The sequence below is a fragment of the Barbus barbus genome, assembly GCF_936440315.1.
Source record: "Barbus barbus genome assembly, chromosome: 14".
Lineage (NCBI taxonomy): Eukaryota > Metazoa > Chordata > Actinopteri > Cypriniformes > Cyprinidae > Barbus > Barbus barbus.
Window position 1 is genome coordinate 5,608,945 of NC_136742.1, and position 25,067 is coordinate 5,634,011.

Genomic DNA, 25,067 nt, shown 5'->3' on the forward strand with positions numbered 1-25,067 from the left:
TTACCCTTCCAACGCTGTGAGCATTGATCTCCAGTCGGATGTCGGCGAGAGCCTCCTGACCACTCATCTTTACACTTCTGTCTTACCTGTCCGATGCCATGAGTCTTGATCTCCAATCAGACGCCGGTGAGAGCCTCCCGGCCAGACAAACCTTACCTTTTCAAGTCCCACTGTGATAAAGTGAGGTATGTAACTTTCAATTCAAAGAACCAAACAATGGGTTTTGTGTTCAAGATAATTTTATTCACTGTTTTGTCTCACATGTGTCGAATGGAAGGTGCACATTCCATTGCGACTCATGTTTGTCGGTCTTAGCCTTTTGTGCCTGTAAATAAGAAAATTTTGAATGTAAATTATACCAATAATGATTTGTTTGTTAATGGTGAATCTCTTGTCTTACCTTCTTCCTGGAACTTCCTAATAGGAGGGTCTCGCGAACAGGAAGCCTGACTTATACCTTCCCAAAGGAGGAGGAGTTCAAGTATTGAGAATGTTGAATATTATTACATTGAATGTTTGAATATTGAGGTTAAATATGATCTCATAAATAAACTATGTAGATTGTGTTGGTGATAGCCTTGCCATTGGTATGTTTGAATTTGAGGGGAGGAGCTTCGACTATAAAGAGTCTAATTTTTTGGATAAAAATGGGGGGAGAGAGAACAAAGGGTGACTGCTGGGTCAGTAGCCAACGTGTTTGACGGTTTTCATGTAATTATTTTATGTTTTTTTTCCCCTTTACTTTTGTTTGTACTTTGTTTTTCCTGTATTGGGATTTTGGTGATGGAACTCTGTTACACTGTTTGGCGCATGCCTTGACAAGAAACTTAAATCACCTTTAAGAGACTTCAGAGTTTTACTTTTTTTTGCTGCCTGCCTAGCCACAGCTAAGACCATCCTTACTACACCCACGCTTGGGGAGGCTTACCCGTCTGACACAGCGAGTCTTGAGCTCCCGTCGGACGTCGGCGAGAGCCTCCCAGCCAGACTAAATTACCCTATCCATTTCACGGTCTGCGAGACTTACCCGTCCGACGCAGCGAGTATTGACCTCCAATCGGACGTCGGCGAGAGCCTCCCGACCACATAACTTTGCCCTCCCGACCTTTCGCTCGGCCACGCATTCCCGACCGATGCCGTGAGTCTTGATCTCCCGTCGAACGCGACAAGAGCCTTCAGAATACGTTTCTCTTTCAACTACCGGTGACGTTTGCCTACTTGCGCCGTGAGTATCGAACCGCTGTCGAACGCTAAATCAGCCATCCGGCCAAGCAATCTTGGCTTTCAGTCTGCCACCTGCGAGGCTTAACCATTCCGATGCAGCGAGTATTGATCTCCCATCGGATGCCGCGAGAGCCTCCCGGTCAGACAACCTTACCTTTTCCATCCTATGGCCGGCGAGGCTTACCCATCTGACACAGCGAGTCTTGATCTCCCGTCAGACGTCGGCGAGAGTTTCCCGGACACCCTACTTAACCTTCCGTCCGACGGTCAGCGAGGCCCAGCCATTTGACGCCAAGGGTCTAGTCCCGCCCGCCGAACGCTGTCTGAAACCTCTCAGCCAAACCTCACATCTTTTCCCCTGCCTGGCGAGGCTTACCCGTTTGATGTCTCGAGTCTTGATCTCCCCATCGGATGCTGCGAGAGCCCTCCCAGTACCGGTTTTCCTTTTCTCCCTACCTGCCTGGCGAGACTTACCCGTCTGATGAAATGAGTCTTGATCTCACGTCAGACGTCGGCGAGAGTTCTCCCGGCTGGGCTCTTATACTCAACGCCCGCAAGCGAGGCTCATTCGTCCGATGCCGTGAGTCTTGATCTCCCGTCGGATGTCACGAGAGCGTCCTTGCTGGGCGTCCCAAACTCTTTTTACCTGTCAGACCGATAGGACCCACTCGTCCGACGTCCGGAGTCTTGATGTCCAGTCGGAGGCTTCATGGACTCTCTCGGTCAGCTACCCACCCTCTGTTCTCTGATTAGCAGGGGCTAACGGCCAGCAGGGCCCGCACGCCGACTCCGTGAGCTGCTCCACTCAAGGCAACGCGCCCCCCTGGTCAGGGCCACAATGACACTGCTCCTCCTCCATCAGCCGGTAGGGCTCACTCATTCCAAAACAGTGAGAACACTGTCAAGCATTGGTTCGAGCCCTCCTGACTGAGTGCCAACCACGCAATCCACCAGCGGCCGGTCTAGCCTACCCATCCTATGCCAAGCCGCTCCCACGGAGCACGCAAAATTTGGCCTATCATACAAGCGTTTCTCAAAACCAGCTCCCGCCAGATCTCAGTGCGTATTTGGGGGGTTCTTCGTCTGGCGGCTGTCCAACACAATTGCTTTTTGGGGGGTACTCTGGGTTCGGGCCATTCCTGAGCCCGGAACCCTTCCCCAGGACAGCACGCCAACTACGCATTACTATTCTCGCCAAATACGCATTACCTTACTCGTGCTAAATATATGTAAGTGTGAACTCGTGAAATCTAGATTAAAGACCCATCTCTTTAACCTGGCGTACACATAACACACTAATACGCTTCCAATATTCAAATCCGTTAAAGGATTGTTAGGCTGCATTAATTAGGTCAACCGGAAGCGGGAACACTTTCCATAACACATAATGTACTTGTTACATCGTAAGAAGATTGACATCTATGCTAATATTAGTCTGTTTCTCTCTTATTCTCTCTCACCGTAGCCCTAAACGTCAGCAGAGACCAGGACACCTAGATGAGCCCCAGAGACAGATCCCCAGTGAGGTGTTGCAAATTAGCTTAAGGGGGAATATTATTAATTAATCAAAGCACTTTATAATTAATTATAGTATTTGGATAAGTTAATAGAATTAGCTCGATAAAGCCGTATCGAGACAGTATTGACAGTACTGACAGTACTGTCAGTATAGAATTGACAGTACAATCAATTGACCAGGTCGTCTAGTGAACGCTCAGTATTGATTATTTATGAATTCAAAGAAATCTTAATATCCAGGGTAAGAGAAATAACCATTTTTAAGGTACAGTACTACTCAGAGCATGTAACAAGATCGAAATCGTTAAATTTACTTTGTTGCAAGCAGGGAATCAGAAACAAATACTCATATGTATTGTGCACAAAGTTTTATTAACTAAATCACAAACGCATAACTAGACTAAACAAACACATACATGCGCGCACACACGCACACACACACACACACACACACACACACACATCACACATACATGGTACATGGGAAGGGTAAGTGAGACTGGATGAATAAAACCAGACAGAAACAGGGGAAATGATGCTGAGTTGACCATCTGAAATAACCATCAGTCTCTAATTCAAAGCACAGTATACGATAGCTTACAACAAACCTCTGTGTGGTGAAAGGAATGATACTTGCATTTGGATTTTTTCAAAGAGAACGAGAGTCCCGTGAAGCTTCTGAAGAAGGTCTGGATGGTTCATTTCGATGGCCGAAGTTGCAATCTCTTGAAACTCTGAGGTTGTTCTTGACTCTGTTGGGGTCCTCTCTCCTAAGTAAGCACATGGCTGGGTGTAAAATGGCCCCACAGGGCCAACAGGCCCACACCGGCTCAGGGGCTCCATGAGTCCAACCATATGGGCAGCAATCGGAAGATTTAGCAGAAGAGAAAGGCGGACCTGTGCGTGAGCCCTTTAAAGTCAGGGAAGAGTCACACCTTTCAGGATGGGCTTTTGGTTCTTTGCTGCTGTCACCTCTGGCTTGCTTAGTTGGGGACACTTCATTTCCAGCAATATCGTCGACTTGATTACACTTTTTAAACTGAGTGTTTAATCTTGTCATTTGACATTATTGACACCCTCTTTTCCTATTTTGATATTGTGCAGTTGCTTTGACACAATTTGTATTGTTAAAGCGTTATATAAATAAAGGTGACCTGGCTTGACTTGACTTGTCATAACACGCATGTTGTTGATCTTTTGTTGATTGCTTCTATTGTCCTCATTTGTAAGTCGCTTTGGATAAAAGCATCTGCTAAATGACTAAATGTAAATATAGTATAAATTTTATTTCTGATGACTGTGGATAACATAGCTCACATAAACTAGATTCTGAAGAATAATGAGAAATGTTTGACCTCGTATGACATTTTATTTTGATTACAGATTTGCAGGATGTAAAGCATGAATAATGTGAGATATGTGATGACACATGTTATTTCTTTCCTTTCCATAAGATCCAGGCCCTGTGCTATTGGTACTGTAGATAATTTAGAGTAGATAATTACGAACACAGTCCATTAGGGATCCTAAATAGTTGAAATGTTCTCTGAACTTTTGCACACTGACTTGGTTTTAAAGATAAGGATTGAAAATTGGGAGAGGGCATGCTGCTTGAAATTAATTGATTAGGACATGCCTAACATATGTCACTAGAGAAAATGGTATTTGGTTGTAACTACTGGGATTCTGCTGGGTAACTACTCCACTATTGTCTAGAGCAGACCTGGGCATTGTACGGGCCCCGGGCCACATCTGGCCCTCTCGCTATCCTTGACCGGCCCGCATGATGTAATTTGTGAATTAAAAGTCAATTGCAAATAGGTGTAATAAGGTGTATGCAATACAACTGCACTGCTTTTATTTTCAAGGCTACAGCTTTGTTTCCTGATAATGAAACAACTTAAAATCAGTTTGAAACTGATTTTATTTCTGTAAACTCATAAAAACAACAAAACGTTGCTTTTGTAAAATAATGAAAGCTGGACGCGCTTTCTGCCATCTCTTAAACTGGAGCGCGTCAGAAAAAAGGACCGAAGCTCAGCATACGGCTGCCTCACAGACATGTGAAATAGGGTATATCTATAAAAAGTTTAAAATGTCTACTTTTAAATGAACCAATTCAAAAACAAATATTTCCTGATTATTGTAATCTGTATGAAGGTTGCATTGCTCTCTAAAGGCGCGTCCAGTAGGCCTACTCTGGAGATGAGAGAGAATTAATAATAATTAAAATATCTCCTTTTTTCCAACACATTCATAATCATTAGGTGAATTTTCTGTTCTTGGTGGCAAAATTTGTAGGCTATGTGTGCTTGAGCACGGAATATATTAAAGCTCATTGGATTATTAGCTTTAATATAAACATGCGATTAGTTAATAATGACTTAAATGAACGACTAGCTAAATTGTTTGGGGCAGCCCTATTAAATAGCCTACCAGCTAGTTGTCTCTGTTAAAGTTTTTAAAGCATTTTAGCTATGCGTAAATTCCGCTTTCAGAACTGTCATGTCTGTAACATTGATTTGTCCTCTGAAACACAAAAACAAATTTATTTAAATAAAAATATAGGTTATGTAGGCTATATTTTATGTTGTGAATAGCCAACCCTTTCCATCCGGCAGATATTGCTTCTGAGCTCTGCATTATAAATCATAGAAAGTCTACAAATAGGCCTACGTTATCTCCCAAAAACTTGGGTCTTTTTTTTGTCACGCCCATAACGCATTTGTATCCTATTTTCCTCATCGTTTATAGATTGATACTTTACTGATGTCTGGACTCTATTTTCAGCGGTTTAGAAAAATATAAAGAGATGGTTCAATATAGCTATTGGTAATGAATGGACTACATTCTATGAGAATGTGTGTTTCAGGTATTGATTGCGAATGATACGTCTCATAATCTTTGAAATACTTGATTTTTTGTTCAAAGTTGTGATGGTTAGTTTTTGTGATAGTTTTTGAAACATTGCAAAAACATTTTCAAAACTGTTTTGTTAATGTTCATTAGCTAGTGGTATAATTGTGTGCTCCACATTTTCATTGTATGATTGTAATGTTCCATTTATAGAGAGATATAAAATATATTGGGCAGAACTGAGTTAAGTGTATTGGTCCAGCCCTCTGTAACCGCTCAAGTTTCTCATGTGGCCCCTTGGGAAAATTAATTGCCCACCCCGGGTCTAGAGGAATAATGGCATTTGTGGCATTTGTATTGCATTTGCCTGTACAGAATGATATTTTGTTGAAAGTTTATGTCCAAAATATTTTAGTATGTTTTAACTGTAAGTAATATTAGGAATATAATGACAGCCAAAGAAGTTAAAGCCCCTTCAACATCCTTTAGCCCTTTTATTACAATTTTACATTTTACAATTTTTACTTAACATTACATTGAACATTGTGGTACTATTTTGGTCTTTCTCCCCAAAAGCAACATTTATCCTATGTAAGATTTCAAAGAAAATCAATCAAGGTAGTATAAAACCTGTGGTTACTGTTGGCTAATGCAATCAGTGAGTTCCATCAGTTCCATTGCTGACATGCAAGTCTTGGGTGGTGACAGCTTATGAAACAGCTTTTGCCTTTGGCCTGCCACACTGGCTGATGGAACTTTGGACCTGTTGCAACCCTTGTTTAACCCCCTAAGTGAACTGAATAGATCAGAGTATAAAAGATGCGAGCCAGATGATCACCGCCAGTCTCCATTCTGAAGAAGACTCGCTGTAGTCACTGGGCTTCTGAGCTTCTTCTGACCCAGCATGGGGAATATGAAGCTCTGCCTATTGCTGCTACTTAGCACTTATGCTACAGCTCGTGAGTATAATGTTCCTTTGCATTCTGGTGTAGTAATGTTACTTCATTAATTCATTTCATGCACTCAAAATATTTTATTTATTTTGCTTCATTCTATGTATCCTATATCCTATTGTTAGCATTTCATATTCTGTAAAGGCTATTACGTTGTGTGAAAGGTTAAATTCATCTAAAATTAGATTTTAAAAAAAAAATCTTTCATTTACCTTTCAATATGCATTTTTGGTTTTATTTACATATTTTTCCTAATTATACTTGCTTAATGACTTTCTCACTAGAGCAAGAAACTGAGTCAAATTCTCATCCAGAGTGTCACTGTAAGTATTTTTCTTCTTTTTTATTTCTTATCCGTTTATGAAATGTTATTTGTATTTGAGGTGTCTAGGACTCATGCATGTTGAAGTATCAATTTAATTTATCTTTATCTTTTACCTATTGGACTCACTGTACCTATTGTTGCTGTCACTTACTTTAAACCCTCAATAAATGACATCATCATTCTAACATGGCCATGTACTCTTTATCTACAACAGACAGTGCTTGAGTCAGGATGTCAGAGTCCAGATTTCTTATTGCTGGTCTTGATTAGATAAAACAATATAATGTAATAAAATTTAAACAAAGTAATATTAATGTTATAATGTCATATATATAATACTGTACTGCAAAACATGTTTTAATTATTTTATTTGTGTTTTTTTCCTGAAATAATATGTAAACTAATAATATGTAAACAAAATAAGGATATTTTGTTCAACTTACCTAAAAAAATTACCTTTAAGAAAATGAGTGTGAAAGTCTACCAGTGTCGAAAGACAAAATGTGTATTCAGAATATATATACCTGTATATATATATATATATATATATATATATATATATATATATATATATATATATATATATATATATATAGGATATATTCTATAATCCTATATATGGTATGTCTTACATTTCTGTTGAAATATTTTTTATTGGACAATACGAAATTCACTGAAAAATAAATGTACTGTGAAATTTTATTTTATTTTTTTCGCAGTGTGTGATTATTCTTTCGAAAATTTCAATTTTGAATTGACCTAGTGTTTATTTAATTTACAGTATCTAAAAGATTTAAGATCTACAAAAAATATACATATCGGTATGAAGCTGAGATCCAGAATACGGTTACTGGGACCTCCCCTCTCACGAATGGTCCCAAAATCTCCTGCAAGGTATACTTTGAAAAATCATGTAACAATTCAGTTTCTCAATATGCCTTTACTGTTGTTTTGCTCAGTCATTGACTAAGTCATTAACACCCTTCTTTCCATAGGTCGAAATTGATGTGCCTGTGGCATGTAGCTTTGAGCTCCGTACCAGTGAGTGCTCCCTAACTGAGGTGATCAAAACGGATGCAAATGGGGCGCCCATCTATGCACCTGCTGCTGAGGCCCAAGCCTTTCAAGCAGCCATAGAAAAGTATGTTTCCCTTCCCTTTAGAGAAAATGGATCAAATAATGTTGGGCTTGCAAATATTCAAAATGAGCACAGCCAGTATTGCTAAAATATACCAACAGCCAAAGGAAAATAAAAACTACCTCAGAAACTATAGATTGTAAGACTGGTTTCCAGTTTATTATAAACTGATTTTAAAATTGATCAGAAACTTTTCAACAAGTGATTCTACAGCGATTCCTTCTCTTTTCACAGGAATGTACTGAAGTTTGTAGTGGAGGGTGAGACAGGTGTGACACTCTATCCTGAGGGAGATGAAACCAACATTCTGAACTTCAAGAGGGGTATCGTCTCTGCTCTGATTGTTCCTGTCATGGAGAAAGAAGAGAGAAAAGACATGGTACATAAACATGTTTTCTTCTTCCTTAAGGCCTTAATCTGTAATATGAATATATGAATTATATGAATTTCCTTTTATTGTAAATTGAATTTGTTAGATTAAATTAATTTAAGCAAAGCTGTTATGGACACCCACTTAACAACTAAGCTGATAAAATCTTAATCTTTTTATCTGGAATAATAAATTCCAATGAAGGTGCAATTTAATCTTGACCCAGGTAGTCAACTGATAGGAGACTATTTCATGATATTCATGATATTGCCTCTGCATCCTCATAAACCTCATGATAGGTTTGAAACAATTATTTCAGTTATCTCAGGATTTATTCAAAAATATTGAGGCCAGCTTTTGAATTTGTTGAATTTTTTTAAAGTTTAATTTTTGATTAGTATTATTATAATTACAAAGCAATGAATATATCAATATCCAAAATATCCTTGCTCCACTAGAGCCCCAATCATCACACCATTACTGTATATTTGTCTTTATTTATTAGTAGTAATAAAATTATTGCAATTGATTGTATATAAAAAATATTATTTTGGCCATACAACTTTGACCACATATGGCTTGGTAAATTAATAAATCAAAATAAGAGTTGGGAAATAATAATTACTCAAAACAGTGAGTTAAGTAGATTATTATTTTTTTTCTGTATATATGTCAGTACATGCTGCCAGAAAATGTTTTCCACAATTTGTACCAATCCACTGACTGAAAATAAGTATGGATCCTTTACCCCACCCCGGGGTAACAAAGAATTTCACTAAAAATTCTGAAAATTTAAAGATATTTGCAATTGAAAAACCTGCAATGAAAAACACCTGCAGTTGGTTCACTTTCACCATGTCCACAGCGGACATGTGTGGTGCAACGCAACAAAAAGCAAATCTAAATCTTCTGCAAGCATGCACTACTTCTGACATGAAGGACAGTACCTGTGTGCCCCCCACCCCCCATTTTTTTTGCATTGATTTGATAACCTTATTTACTAGGTTACGGTCCATGGAATTTGTGCCACTGATGTCAAGGTCAACAGCAAGGAAGATATTGCCACTGATGTCACCCTCACTAGGGACCTGTCAGGATGTGATACTTTCAAAACCCACAGACGCCACACCAGCCCTCTTGCAGTCATCACTGGTTTGGTGAGACAATCACTTTTTTTTAAATATTTTTTTATATATATATCATACACTCTGATGGTTGAAGCCTGAATTTATTGCTTCTTAGATTATTTTTACTTTAAAATTCAATTAATTTATTTTCCATTAATCATCATCCTCAGTGAAATTGACTAATTACCGTATGTTTAAATAAACAGGTAATGATTAAGTAAACACTAACCAATACTGACAAAAGCATGATATCATGCAAACTGAGCCAACTACAGGTGAAAAAAATATTTTCAAGAAACAGATAATGTATTTATATATTTATTTATTTGTCAAAAGCAATACCCTTTGTCCAAGCTGATCGGCAGTACCCAGACCTGCAACTATAAGTTCGACAACCAGAAGAAGCACATGACCTCTGCCACGTGCATGGAGAAGCACATATTCCTTCCTTTATCTTACCAGTGAGTGACACTGACATCATATCACGTGCTACATTTCCTTATGATATGTGTGCATAAATGAAACTTCATATTCTAATTCATTCACATGCATTTAATTTTCTTTGCAGAAATACGTATGGTATCTCTTCTCTTGTTAAACAAATCCTAACTCTTGAGGGAACCAGCAAGATTAATGACAGAGTTTTTGATAATCGTGAGTGTTCCCAGTTTCACTGTTATATCTCAAATAGATTTGAGAACTTTGGATTTGATTTGTCTGGATAAAAATGATAGAACTGTTGGGAATATGCTGACTTCATGTTTTCCTTGCTTGTGACTATGTAGCCTTTCACTCACATATCATCCCGCTCTCCAAAATACAGGTTCTGCTCACCCCAAACACTTGGCTCTAGAGGCAATGGAGGAAAAAGCCCCAGCCCAGACCTCTGAGGCTCTGCTGTTCATCTTCAGGGAGCTGAAATCCATGAACGAAAAACCAGATCGGCAGCTGAGGGCCAGCACTTTCCAGAGTTTGGTGTCTGAACTCCGTGGACTCGAGCATGAGGTTCTGCAGCAGAACATCATTCAGATGGCGGCTGATGACAAGTTTTTGACTTGGCAGGCCCTGATTCAGTGTGGCACCCCAGAGTGTGGCAGCGCCATGTTCAGTATTCTGAAGACCTTTGACGCTGATGCCATTGAGGTAGATGCTGCTGTCTATGCTCTAGGAATGATGCTCAGACCTACTGGCCTCTTGGTGAAAGACATACTGGAGATTGCGCAGACCAAGAAGAGCAAGCCAATAATGTATGCTCTCAGCAATGTTGTAAGGAGGTACGCAAATTCTTTTCCATTTACAGACTGCTTAAGTCCTTTCAATTCCCCTTTGAAAAGAACAGCATAGAATAGCTTGAATTTTCTAGCTCATCTAAACTGGTTCATATTAATTAAGTGCTGACAGCATGCAAAACATGGTTGGTGAAGACTGTGAATTGTATGGTCTTTCTAGTGAAGCTGGTTCACCAAAGTAATCGTGCTTTGTAAGACATCCATACACTGTAATCCAAAGTAACATACGCTGGTGATCATCTATGCTATTTTCCTTTAGATAAAGTATTTGTCAGTGTATTTCCACTGTAGCTGAGCATTAATAATATATCTCTTCAGGCACTTCCAAGCTGAGGGTCTGCTCACCTCTGAGATTCTTGAGGTGTCTAACTTCATTACCTCCATTCTTGGTGCTGACTGTGCTGGCGAGAAAGATCTGACCTACTTGACCTTAAGGGTGTGTGTTCAAACATCTACATTTTTAGATATTTTCACACTGGGAAAACAACTTATTTTATAATAATCTGCTCTGGTTAGGTGATTGGAAACATGGGCGAGGCTATGGAAGCAGCTGATCCCAACATAAAGACCACTCTGCTTAAGTGTATGAGACAGCCTGCCACCACCCTGTCAGTCCAGATGTCTGCCATCCAGGCTTTCAGACGAATGTCTGTGACTCCTGATGTAAGTGTTGCAATTTTTGTTGAACAATTTGTATTTAATCAGAATCAAATGTGTGTCTTATGTATGGAATTATCCTACTAAGAAACCCAATTTCACACTCCAATCTCTCTATTTTTTATATTCTTTCTATTTCTTTGTTCAGGTCCGTTCCAACATTCAGAGAGTGGCCCTTTATGCCAAAGGTGCTGTTCAAAAGAGACTTGCTGCATATCTTATATTGATGAAAAAGCCAGAGGCAAGTGACCTGGAGGTTGTGAGGAAGATCCTTACCCAAGACCAGAATGTGCAAGTCAAGTCTTTTGTGGCTTCTCATGTCTACAACATTATTCATTCCAGGGATCCTGAAATGAAAGAGTATGTTACTCAGTTTGTCAGTTTTCTCTAGACTGTTTGCAAAACACATCAACTGCTATCTACCATTTATTTTTCTCTTTATCTACTATAAATACTAACTTTTTTCTTCCAAGGTTGGGCAAAACAGTAGTCAAGGTCATGCAGGATGATGAGGTGCTTACCCACTCAAACTACACTCAGCTCTCTCGTAACTATAAGATGGATGTATTTATGCCAGGCAAGGATGTCATGGGCTCCGATATGCAAGGAAGCATCATTTTTGATCCCAGCAGCCAGTTGCCCAGAGAGGTTATGCTTGAGACAACCCTGAAAGCCTTTGGTTACAACCTTGACTTCATTGAGGTAGGAATCTTAATGTGTTATGTACTTGTATTTAATTAGTTGTAAAACTCAATTGTTATATGATTCAATTATTACTTATTGCTTGTAACTTACCCTTTTTATGGACTTGCTGCATTTGATTTGACTCTGACTTTTAGAATTTATTTGTTTATTTATTTTGTGGTCACCAAGTTTGGCATGGAGGGCAAAGGATTTGAGCCAACTGTTGAGACTCTCTTTGGAAGCAATGGCTTCTTCCCTGATTCGATTTCCAAGGCAATGTACTGGGTTGGGGACAAAATGCCAAACAAAATCAATGAAGTTCTGCAAGATTGGGTTGAACCCCTGAGAACAGAAAAAACTAAAAGACAGGTACTGATATCCATAGCTTATTCCAAACATAGCAATGTGATTATTCATAGGATTTAATTTTTCATGCCTCAATTAATTGAATTTTAAAGTAAAATACAAGGCTAGATAATATCAGAATCTTCTCTTTGACAGGTTCCTGAGAATATTATTAGGGAAATGGTGCGGAACTTCAACAAGCTTGCAAAGGATCTATACAACCAGGACTCCCCAGAGGCTATTGCTTACTTAAGGATCATGGGGAATGAGTTAGGATACATCAAGAGCACCGATGACCTGTCAGCTGTTGTTGACAGGATGGCCACATACATTCAGGCCTTCAAATACTTACCTGCTTGGGTATGTACATACAATATACTACATTTTACATAAAACATATCTATATTAGCTCTATCATATATCAGACAACACTGGGTTAATTTATACAGTATTTTTTGCTATCTGTTTTTGCTAGCTTAAGATTTTCTATCTGACAAGAAAAGTTGTTTTTGAGGCACTATAAGTGCAAAATTTTACATATTCCTGTTTCAATAGATTACAAAGGCCTTGATGTCTGGAGATCAGAGCATCTTTGCTCACTACATGTTTATGGATAATGAGTTCTCCCTTCCAACTGCCTCTGGATTTCCCCTAAAGTTTGCTTTGTCTGGGACCTTTGCACCTGGTGTTGAGGGTGGTCTGCGTATGGAACCTGGCAGGGTATTAAATATTGCCCTTGATTGCTTTTTGTTCAGTATCCAGATTATGTACAAAAAAAAGTATAACAAATGATTTTCCTTTCATCTTTTTATTGTCATGTTTATTATTAATGTATCCCTCTTTTTTTCACAGGGTGAACTGTCTTTTTCACCTTCCATGGCAGTAGAATTTGTTACCTGTATGGGAGTCCACATCCCCAAATTTGTTGTCTCTGCTGTGGAAATGCACACTAATATGTTTCATGAGAGCTCTTTCAATGCCAAGATCACTAGAGGTGATGGCCAAATAAAGCTGTCAATCCTGCCACCCAAGAACACTATCGAACTCTTCAGAGTCAGGTAGCTTTTGTTCTATATGTTACATGGTTTATTTTAAATATATGCTCTTTATACTATTAAAGAAAATGTACATAAAGAAATTGCATCAGCTTTGAACTAATTTAGTCCAGTCAGCTATTTAATTGAAACATAATGGGAAACCTTTCGTCATTTTCCACAAACAGCAACAAGTTAGTAATGGTGTCCAAAACGCCGGTCACAATTGTTCCTGAGACAGGCGACAGAACTGCCGCAATGAACTGCAGCCCCCTTATTTCTGGAATCAATTACTGCACCACCATACTCAACTCTAAAGCTGAGAGAAATTCTCCATACTTTCCTCTCAATGGAGAGTCCAGGTAAGAACCTTTAAAATAATAATAAAAAAAAAAAACACTAAATATTTTTTTTCTATGTGTTGTACCTTAATTATTATGTGCCCACAGTTTTGTTTTGGGTATCCAACCCACCGGTGATATCACGGAGTACACTGCAGCCTTCGCCTATGAACTCTTGAATGAGGGCAAGGAAGGCCGCCAGAAGGTTGATTCTCTGAAAATGATTTTGAAAGCAGAAGGCATGTATACTTAACAATATTGAATTTGAAATTATGACCATTCTGTTATAATATAAAACATTCCTACAGTGTTTGATGCTGTGGGTTTTATGGATTACTTTTTTTCCTCTTTTCTTACCTTTAGGTATTAAGGCCACAGAGGCAACTGCCACTATTAAGTACAACAGGAACAAGAATATTCTAATGACCAGCATTGAAATTCCTGACTATGATATTGAGGCTGGAATCAAAGTTGGTGTCACTGACAGCCTTGCTAAAGGAAAGAAGTTCACCTTTGATATCTCCAACAAAAATATTAACCAGTTTTCTCTTGTTGGTCGTGCAAAGTAAGTAGAGATGTAAATAACTTTTTGAAACACTTTCCAATGGGCAAGTTCCTTCATCTAAAAAGACATGTTTCTGCTAATAACAGGCTTGAGGCCATGAAAGATTGCTTGCTGGAAACTCAGTTGATTATGCCCTCACTTAGCACTGAGGTCACTCTTACTGCTACCATGAACTGTGCTGAAGATTTGACTCTGGAACTCAAGAGTAACATCAAGCTCCCAGAGACCAACTCTGTGCAGAGGATTACCTTACAATATGGTATTGGATCCTTTTCCTGTCACTGTTTTCACACTTTTTATTTTAAAATCTTCATTTATTTAAGTCAGTCTTAAATAAGTAAATCATTATTTTGGGTCTTATGTCAAATAACAAGTGATAATTTGCTTTTAAAACAGCTAAAGATGAGATGAAGATTGAGATGAAGTCTGACATAGAGTCAGAGATCCAGAAGCTGATGCCTAATGCAGCACCTCTTCAGAGTCGCCTATATCAGGCCTTTGATAACATCATGGAACATAAAGTTGTAAAGACTGACATGAAACTCCGGCACATTTACGCAAAACTCTGGGAGGTATGATTGTATAAAATTTACAACAGTTTTTAATATAGACATGAAAAATATTTGGATTATAACCAATATGTTTATTGATATGATAGGCTTACCTCATTTGGATGGACAAGATTGCTTCTGATGTGCCCTACATTCAGACACTAAGAGAGAGCATTCCAGAACTGGTTATTCCATCTTTGCCTGAGAGGGTGTTCATGAACACGTAAGATTAATGCTAATGTTTTAAATCCAACTACAAATGTGCTTTTCCATTAAACTTCAAACTAATTTTATTTTGTTTGCAGAGAGAGCATTCTCAAATACAGATTCAACAAAGATCATGTTACCTTCACCATTCCTTTGCCTCTTGGTGGAAAAACATCTGAGGACCTGAGAATCCCTCCCACCATGGCCATCCCAGAGCTAGTTATGCCACAAATCAGTGTAATGCTGCCCTCTAAAAGGTTCAATCTACCGACCTTCTCCATTCCTTCTAACTATGACCTCTCAATGCCTCTTCTAGGAATGGTAGAGGTATCAGCAAAAGTGAACACTAACTTTTATGATATAGAGGCATTTTTCTCTGGTGGCAACAACACTGTCACTGAGCCCAGCTACATTACAAGCTACAAAGTTGTTGCAAACAGTCCTGTGGAACTTCTTGCTTTTACTGTGGAAGGTAAAAATGCAGTATACATGATACATGATTTTAGTTTTATTAATTGATATGGATCCTTGGGTGGGTTTTGTTTTTTTGTTTTTTTTTGTAATTTCTAGTATTGATTAACCATGTTTGTTACATGCAGGATCTGCACAAATTGCTGACATTACAGAGGACATTGCGAAGTTCGACATAATTTCTTCCCTGAAACATAAGCTCATAGATGCACGCTTCAGTCTAATGGAAACAGCCAAAATGACAGATGAAGTGAAAGCAACAGGAAATTACAAGATTGAGGCCTTCAGCCCTCTGGGTATGCAGATGTCACTGGTATACACAACCCAGGCATCGGTTTCCTCTGAAATCACAGGGGATGGCAGTTTAGATGGATCACTAAAATTGGGATTAATATCTGCTAGAACTACTGCCACACAAACCTTTTTACTTCAACCCAAATCCAGAGAGGCAAGAGCTGAATCCACTTTCAGTTTAAACCGTCCCAATTTCCAAATACTAAACAAGATGAAAGCTACAGCAGCCAGTGGAGAACTTTCATTTGCGTTGGACACTGACATAGAGAATGACCAGGTCCACCACACCACCAAGTTCAACATTGAACTCAAGGAAGCTAAGTTTACCATTAAGTCTGATTCTGTCACCAGAGCTTATGAGACCAAGCTTCAAAACCAGGTAGATTTCTCTGCAACTATGAAGGAGGTCACTGTCAGGATTGAGTCCCAGGCTGATGACAACACAAACAGAGCTTTCTCCCAGTTTACTGGGTCCCTAAGCACCCAGGGACTGGAACTCAATAGTGATGCCACGATCAACGTCGCTGCCAACCATGCCTCTAACAAAGGCACGCTGTCATTCACCAAAGATGGCCTGACCACTAGCTGTACCACCAGTGCTCAGATCAGCTCTGTGACCTTTGAAAACATTTTCCATGGTGTAATTACAACTACAGGTGCTACAGTGTCTGTCTCCAGCAAGGGAACAGTCTATGAAAACAGTGCTGAACTCAAAGTTGAAGGAAGACTTGCAAGTTCAGAAGTATACCTAAACAGCATGTACAAAGGTGACATTTTCAATGCCAACACCAGAAACATGATCACTCTCAAGCTGAATGAAGATGGTCTAAACCTCTACAACAACTTGATTGCATCACTTCAAGAGATTAAAATAGAAAACACAGACTCACTGATAGTTACCCTCAAATCTTTGGCCATGCGTTCTAAATCCAATAGCTTCCTGAATGAGAACAACTTCTATAAGCATGATATTGCAGTGGACATACATGAATTTACAGCAACTTTAAAGGCTGAAAATGATCTTAAAGTAATTGGTATCCTCTTCAACGACGAGGCCCAGATGAAGGCAGAGCCCTACAAGATGGAAGTTACTGGAACTCTAAAGGGAATATTTGGTGAAGGGGAACTGAGACATACATATGAGATCATGTATGTTGACCAGACAGCCACTGCAAAGTGCAGCACCAATGGAAAACTCTTGGGCAGTCAAATGACTCAAAGCTCCGAGTTTGAGATCATTGGGTTTTCCACAAAGTTCAGCAATGAGGTGCACTTCAACTCTCCCTCTCTCCAGCTGGAAAGCAACATCCTAACTAAAGCAGAACCTTTCAGTGTGAATGTTGAGAGCTCCTTCAACTCTGATGGAGCACTTAACATGTATGGAAAACACAGTGGCCAGGTGAAAAGCATTCTGCTCCTTCAAGCTGAACCTAAGTCTTACTTATACAAGCATGAATGGAAGGCCTCAACTTCTCACCAGCTGAACAATGTAAACTCCTTTAAAACTAACTTCCAGCATAAAATAACCAGTGCTATCACGCCTCAGCAGCAAAAGTTTAACTTAGATATAGAGTCTATGTTGAATCACCATGCCTTTGACCACTCCCTGGAAATCTTCAACACTCCAAATAACATGGGTATTGCACTGAAAGGCACCGTGTCAACCAACCTCTTGAACAAAGCCAATGACAATCAAGAATTTGGCATCACAAGTGCTCTGAAATATGAGAAGAACAGTGATAGTCATTTTATTTACCTGCCTTTCATTGACAAGCTGCCTTTTTACATAGAGGAAGTCAAAATTGCAATGCTCACCATGAAAGATCGTAGCATTGACCTTCTTGACGGCATTGAAACTAAATATGACATTACAGCCACTTTTAAAAATAAAGGAAATGAACTTTCACAGGTAATTGTAAATTTTGATGTGGACATGTTCTTGGATGATGTGAGACGTTTTGCCTCTGATATGAAAGCTGTAGTAATGGAAATGGGCAAAACCCTACAACCCATCAGGGACTTTATTGACAGTTTGGGCCAAAAAACTGACATTATCACCAAGATCAATGAAATTCTCAACAAAATTGATGAGGTTTTGTCAGAATATGAGATTGAGACAGTGGTTGAGAAAATCATTGATGATGCTGTGGATTTAATGAAACAATATGAACTAAGGGAAACTATGCAATCAGCTGCAAGTTACCTAAACTCTCTTGACATAAAACCAGTATTTGATAGAATCTTTGAACAAATGAATGAGCTGACAAAACTACTAAATACCAAAGTCAATGAAATGATGGCTTATGATTTTGACACCTTGGCTGAAGTAAAGCAGATGATCACTGACCTCATTAGGGTCCCCTGCTTTGGAATGCTGCATGGTGAGATTGAAATCAAATCCTCAGAGCACACTCTAAAGAGCAGTGCTGAACTTAATAACTCAACAGACAAATTCACTGCTAACCTGAATTCTCAGTTCCAGACTCCTATTGATCTCTTGGCGTACACCTTTGATGCCATTGCTCACCTAAGCATCCCCAGAATGAAAGAGCTGTCTCTGACTGAGACAGTGAAAGCAAATCACATGGCTTTCTCTTTTGATCATGAGGGATTCATGTCCGTCAATGGCCCTAATGCCAAGGTATCTTCCAAGATCACAGCTAAGGCAACGACAGAACCATACAGGGCTGACTTAGTGAACAATGCATTTCTGAGCACAGAGAATGGCTTCTCCGGTACTTTGGAGACAGCTTACATCCACAGTGTGAACTTGCCAGTGGCCAACATCTTCAGTGAAGCCACAATGATACAAAAAGCTGCTGCTCAGTTGAAATCTGGCATAATCACCCTCACCCTTGGAAATAATGTTAGAGGAAAATGGTCTGTCCCTGATTATTCTGATGAAGGATCCCATATCAGTAACTTGGAGATTCTGATGAACGTGGAGTCCATAAAACTGACTTTTGATGGTGACACTGACAGCAGTCTTCTCAAGATGAAGCAGAAAGTTGATGCTGAGACTAGAGGTTTGACTCAGATCAAGTTTAATGCGCATGCAGAAACAGAAACTCCTTTCATCAAGAGAAGTATTGCAGCAGTGAAAGGGCAGATTCGTTTGAAGGAACCCATGGTTGAACTGAGTGGGTCTCATGATGCTGAACTGATTGGCAAAGTTGAAGGAACCATTGCCAACTCAGTTAACTTCAAGGCTGTGCCTTTTGAAATTATCTTTGATACCAAGAACAAGAAAAATACTAAAGTAATGCTTCCATTTAGGTTGTCCAGTAAGGTTGATTTGCAGAACGATATGGCTTTAACTCTGAATCCCTCTGTGCAGCAGGCCAGCTGGACCAGTCTTGCTAGGTTCAATCAATATAGGTATTCTCATTACATTAGTATGGCTAATGGTGAGAAGGAAATTCAGTTCTCTGCATCAGTCAATGGTGAGGCTGACTTTAATGTGCTGACCTTGCCGATTAACATTCCTAAATTGACTGTCCCATTTATTAACAAAGGAACACTGCATGTAGAGAAATTTTCTTTATGGGAGGACACAGGCCTTAAAAAAATCTTGATCACACCACAGCAGACCTTTGATATGGATGCAAAGTTTAAGTATGTGAAGAACCCTGAGATGTTCAACATGCAACCAGTCCTCAATTCTATTATTAGGAATATTAAAATACCCATTTTCGCAACTGCCAAAACCACATCCGATACATATGATTGTCCTTATTTTGCCAAGATCACTCTTCCCAATATTAAGGAATCAATTATGATCCCTGTCATGGGAGACCTGACCTATGACTTCTCTGTGAAAACCGCTATGATCATTATGAATACCAAGGCTGAGATCCTTAATCAGGAGGACATTTCTGCCCAGTTTGAAACTCAGGTTAGCTCTGAGTTTGGTGTACTCAATGGCAAAACCAGTGGCTCTGCCACTTTCAACATGAATTCAGGGATGAAATTGTTTACCAATCTAATTGTGGAGCATAAATATTTTGAGAACAACTATATTGGAGTTCTTGAGTCCAACACAGAAGTCTCAAAGGCTGTTATTTCAAATGTTGCAAAAGTAAATCTTCCAGATGTGAAATTTATGCTTTACCACAATTTAACTGGAAATACAGAAGAAGGTCTTACTGTTTCTGTATCATCCCCATCTGCTGGACTCCTCGGTCTTCAGCTGCAGAGCAAGAGCATATCCCACCATACAGGAAGACTTTTTGGTGCAAACCCAGTAAGAATTTTAAAAAACATTACAAATTATTTATTACACATTTAGCATATTTTACATATCAATTAATATATTAATACTTTGAACTTTCATTATACAAGTAGACATGATAGTGACATTATCTATTTTTTATTACAGTCTGAGGATTACATGGACATTCTAAAGGTTGACATTGCAATAAAGGACCCAAACAGACTGAGCTTCCAGACACAGTGGAACAAGGAGCTCCCTGGTCAAATTCTTTTGTGGTTGAAGAAGAAAGTTGCTTCATTAAAGGACACGGTAACATATTTCATCATTGCACTTTACAATGACATCAGCAATAAGTACGAGAAGCTAGAAATTACCATTGATCACGGTCTGAAAGAACTGCCTGAAATCCTGAAATTAATTGTGGAGAAAGCAGAGGAGCTAATTAGCTCTATCAAATTTCACGATCTGGGCAAGCTTTCATCCTGGATCAGTAAAGTTTCCTCTGATGCGGTCAACTCCAACATCCTGAATGAAATAGCTGAGCAGGCTGAGAAGACCAAGAGAATTATTGAAGACTATTATAAAAGTGTCGAAGCCAAGGCCAAGGACATTTTTGCTGAGATGACCCTTGAGCAGCTGATTGAAGACACCCAGGCTTGGATTGCATCTTCTATGACCCGTCTGGAAGTTCTCATGATCCAAATTATTGAGACCCTCAAGGAAGCCAAGAATATTCAGCCCTATGTGAGACTGAATGCCACAGAATTGAATATTGACATTCCTATTCCATTCATAAGGGATTTCTTCAGTAAAATGATTTCACATGCTTGTACCAAGACACTTAGTAGCTAAACTTTGCCAAGAGAAATGATCAAGATTATTAGTGTTATGCCCACAAAATATTTGCCCAAGCTGCTGTGGTTCCCTCTTTTTGTTTTGTAAGTAACTAATTTAGAATAGTGTTCTTTAAAGAAAATGCTGAATGTTACGATCTATCTTATTATTGTATTTAATATGCAATGACAGTAAAGTACAAATTATTTTTTTTACTGCATAAGGTGCTATTTGTTGTATATATCTCTGCTTATGCTTTAGACACTTGCATTATTTATATACAGTTATTGTTTTCTTTATCAAATCTTTGGTAATTAATCATTTTATATGGGTCATAGGGTGGCCATAAACTCAATCTGATAAAGAAATAATACAAGTAATACCAGTAAATTATTAATTAATTGTTCAATTTACGAAATCAAGTAAAAACAGATGTGTTTACAGTTAATGGTTTAATTTAGGACTGAAAATGAAAACTGTGAATTTCAACATTGCAGACACAAACATAAACTTGCAGAAAAGAAAATGGACAGCACTGGGAGAGGGAAATCAGGCCAGGATCAGGATCTTGGGTCCTGGAGAATTATTTTTGTGATCTCTTCTTAGTGGACAGAGACCACCACAATGGATGGCTGGTAGAGCTGTGTCAGGTTGTGACTCCTTAGTCGTGATAGGGAACACTCACACTTTCGAAAAAACTCAGGGACTCACACTTCATGGCTGTGATTGTACAAACAGGGATATTGCAGAAAACAGGGTTAAAGGGATAGTTCACCCAAAAATGAAAATTCTGTCATTAATTACCCTCACGTTCCAAAGCTGTAAGACCTTTGAATGAAATGAAAGAGAAACCAAGAACTTCAACTGCCTTCAGCCACAGCCTTAGATGAAATCAAATTAAATAAAAACATAAAATCTCTCAAGATCTGATTAAACAACTCCTAAAACAGCATTACCAGCTTCACTTATTGCCAGATTGACTTTGTTTCTATCAGTCATCTACAGATCTTACTGAGAATTGCAGAAGTTTAGATTTTTTTTTGGTTGCTATATCAGTGTTTTTGAAACATGTTTGTTTGTCAAGTCAAGTCACCTTTATTTATATATTGCTTTGTAAAATTAGCTCTTATTTTATGGCAGCGGCTATTTACACTAAGTGTAAATAGCGATAGACGCTATTTACACTAAGTGCAAATAGCAATAGATGCTATTTACACTCGGTGTAAATAGCAATTAGATGCTATTTACACCAAGTGCAAATAGCATATTTTTTTGGCAGCGGCTATTTGCACTAAGTGTAAATAGCGATAGACGCTATTTACACTAAGTGCAAATAGCAATAGATGCTATTTACACTCAGTGTAAATAGCAATTAGATGCTATTTACACCAAGTGCAAATAGCATATTTTTTTAGTGACAGATGCTATTTAAACTAAGTGCAAATAGCGATGGATTCTATTTACACTAAGTGCAAATAGCAATAGATGCTATTTACACTCAGTGTAAATAGCAATTAGACGCTATTTACACCAAGTGCAAATAGCATATTTTTTTAGTGACAGATGCTATTTACACCAAGTGCAAATAGCAATGGGTTCTATTTGGTTCTATATGGGTTAATAGGTGTGTGTGTTCTGGTTTCGACAAGGTTCTACAGCTTTTAACAATACAGATTGGGTCACAGCAACTTTCCAATCTCAAAATAGGTAAATAGTCTATCAATAATTAGGGTAGTCGCGATTTGTCGATTTTAGTCGACTAGTCGATTTTTTTAAATAGTCGACTTCACTTTGCTCGCGACGACTAACCGGCAAAATATCGGAAGTGGCGCATTTCACGGACGAGAATCCATAAAACACATTATTAGACTATTTTCCAAGGCTGCATTATATATTAAACCCATTTAAAAATCATAGTTAAGCATAATTGTGAATTCACAAATGCTATGATTTAATTAAATAATTATATGCGATGCAGTTTAATTATTTACATGCGTGTACTTAAGCTTGTGCGTCTCACAGCGGCTCCGTTCACAGTAACTCCACAGAAACTGTTATCATTTACATGTGTGGAGCGTCTCAAACTGTTCCATTAAATTTTTATAATAAAAAGCATCTCCAATTAATTGATTTTATATATAAAAAAAGTATTTTTTCAGAAATACTGCACATTTACATTTTTCACCTAAATAAATTCTGGTAAATAATATTTCTGGTAAATACTTCTTTAAAAAGGGTTTTTGATTATAATTTTATTATTATTAGACTAGAACACGTGGATATGTTGTCATTCTCACACTATAATACTGAACTTTGATTTCAGTGATTTGGACTATGAGATGGACACTTGCTTCTTGCACTCTATGTTGCACTTCACTTTTGCTTTAAAAAAGGATTACATAGAAATTTGGATTTCATTTGGTTTATTAAAATATTTTTAAGTAAAATTGTTGTTTTTTTTGCAGGAAATTAGTCGTTTAGATTAATCGATTAATCGAAAAATTAGTCGTTAGATTAATCGAAATAAAAATAGTCGTTAGTGGCAGCCCTATCAATCATGTAAAATGATAAGATTAAACACTCATTTGAAATCACCATAATGCTGATTGGCATTTAAAAAAAAAGCAGAAAGTGTTAAACTCTGACAACACACAAAGTCATAAATCAACACATGAACCTCAACAACGCTGGATACCGTAGTACAAAACTCCCAGCATGCATCACAGCATGAATAAATTATGCAGCTAAATTGTCGTATTATTTTCTTTAATTCTAACTGTAAGGAGTGGTCTGAACGCACACACCTAACACCAGACTTCTTGACGCCGTATGGACGGCCCTCCCTTAAACCTCCTGAGACCAGAAAACATATATTTTGGGTTTTTGAGAGCCCTTGTCATTTGGAGAAAATCCACAGAACCCTCCCTGACTGCTCAACATTAAGTCGCAGTAAATTCAAAGAACGATATCGCAAAGGATGATGTTTTTACGAGCGACTCGAACTAAAGACAATTTCCAGACTTTCCAAACCAAAGACTTTTACGACCCTGCATATCACGCACATTCCAAGGAAACTCGCCTTTTCTGTGCAGCTGTATCTAACAAAGAGAACCACACCTTGGAATTAGAAACGAGTCTTAAAAGGGGAACAAAAGTTATACTCGTTTCTGCTACTGAAACAAATTATACTCGAATACAAAAGCAATATAGACAATATAGTTACAACCTGTGTGAAGAATGTTTTTCTATGTTTATAAGCTTGTTGCGTTATTTTAAACCTATGGGTGTCGTAATCTTCCAGAATGTATAAGTTTACCTGATCACTAGATGTTCAGTTCACCTGCTATTTGTGTCGTTTAGAATTTGGGGATGTTTAATCAATGTATTTAACCCAGTAATATCCTCTGTGGTCACGTGTATTTTTGTGCATATCAAAATATAAGTGTTTGGTTTCTTTAGAAAGCTAATTTTATGAATAGTATTATGGTGAATGGAAATGAGTTGTTTACATATATTATGATTACAATAACGGATAGAAACTTGCTTTCAATAAGTTGTTATGTGATGAATAACTGAACCAGATAATGTATGCAAAACACGTAACTGTGCAGGGCGGGGCTCCGCCCACAGAAACGCTTGCGATTGGACCACGCGCCCAAAAGGCGGACCCCAAATCGGCCCGTTAAAACGGATGCACAACCATGAAAGGTAGAGGAGTTTGAAAACAACAGGAGGCCACGCACGCCTCGCGAGTCTCTAGTTCTGCTCACGCTGCAAAGCGCTTCTGGCCGCTAACATCACGGCGAAGGCATTGCACAGCGATCAAAGTTAAACTTCTAAGACCCGAATAGACTTCCTGAAAGCTCCTCCAATCGCTGAAGAGTAACCGGGTCACACGACCTCCCGAGAAGCCAATCCACACGCAGTCCGTCTCTACCAAAGCAAAGGAGGAAAAAGCCTGACTTTGAACCGAAGGAAAGACTGAGTTCGATCGAAACAACTGAAAGACCAAGTAAGGCAAAATCTCTTTATTGACTGAAACCGGGATATCTCTCCGTTGAGAGTAAAGAT

At 38.6% G+C, this 25,067-nt stretch overlaps 1 protein-coding gene across 1 annotated transcript; it reads left to right on the plus strand.

Moving 5' to 3' along the window:
• Positions 1 to 1,635: 1,635 nt before the first annotated feature.
• On the plus strand, positions 1,636 to 21,635 carry LOC306879939 (apolipoprotein B-100-like; the record flags this gene model as incomplete). The annotated part of the gene is made up of 27 exons (XM_079433169.1): positions 1,636 to 1,804; positions 1,978 to 2,034; positions 7,658 to 7,770; positions 7,872 to 8,017; positions 8,249 to 8,393; positions 9,389 to 9,541; positions 9,848 to 9,972; positions 10,080 to 10,165; positions 10,335 to 10,785; positions 11,119 to 11,236; positions 11,317 to 11,463; positions 11,606 to 11,817; positions 11,931 to 12,159; positions 12,331 to 12,510; positions 12,643 to 12,846; positions 13,042 to 13,206; positions 13,339 to 13,544; positions 13,709 to 13,882; positions 13,970 to 14,100; positions 14,225 to 14,426; positions 14,513 to 14,685; positions 14,823 to 14,998; positions 15,085 to 15,200; positions 15,283 to 15,656; positions 15,784 to 20,192; positions 20,328 to 20,906; positions 21,603 to 21,635. 27 exons carry the CDS (start codon positions 1,636 to 1,638, stop codon positions 21,633 to 21,635), a joined length of 9,273 nt encoding a protein of 3,090 aa, XP_079289295.1.
• Positions 21,636 to 25,067: the final 3,432 nt, after the last annotated feature.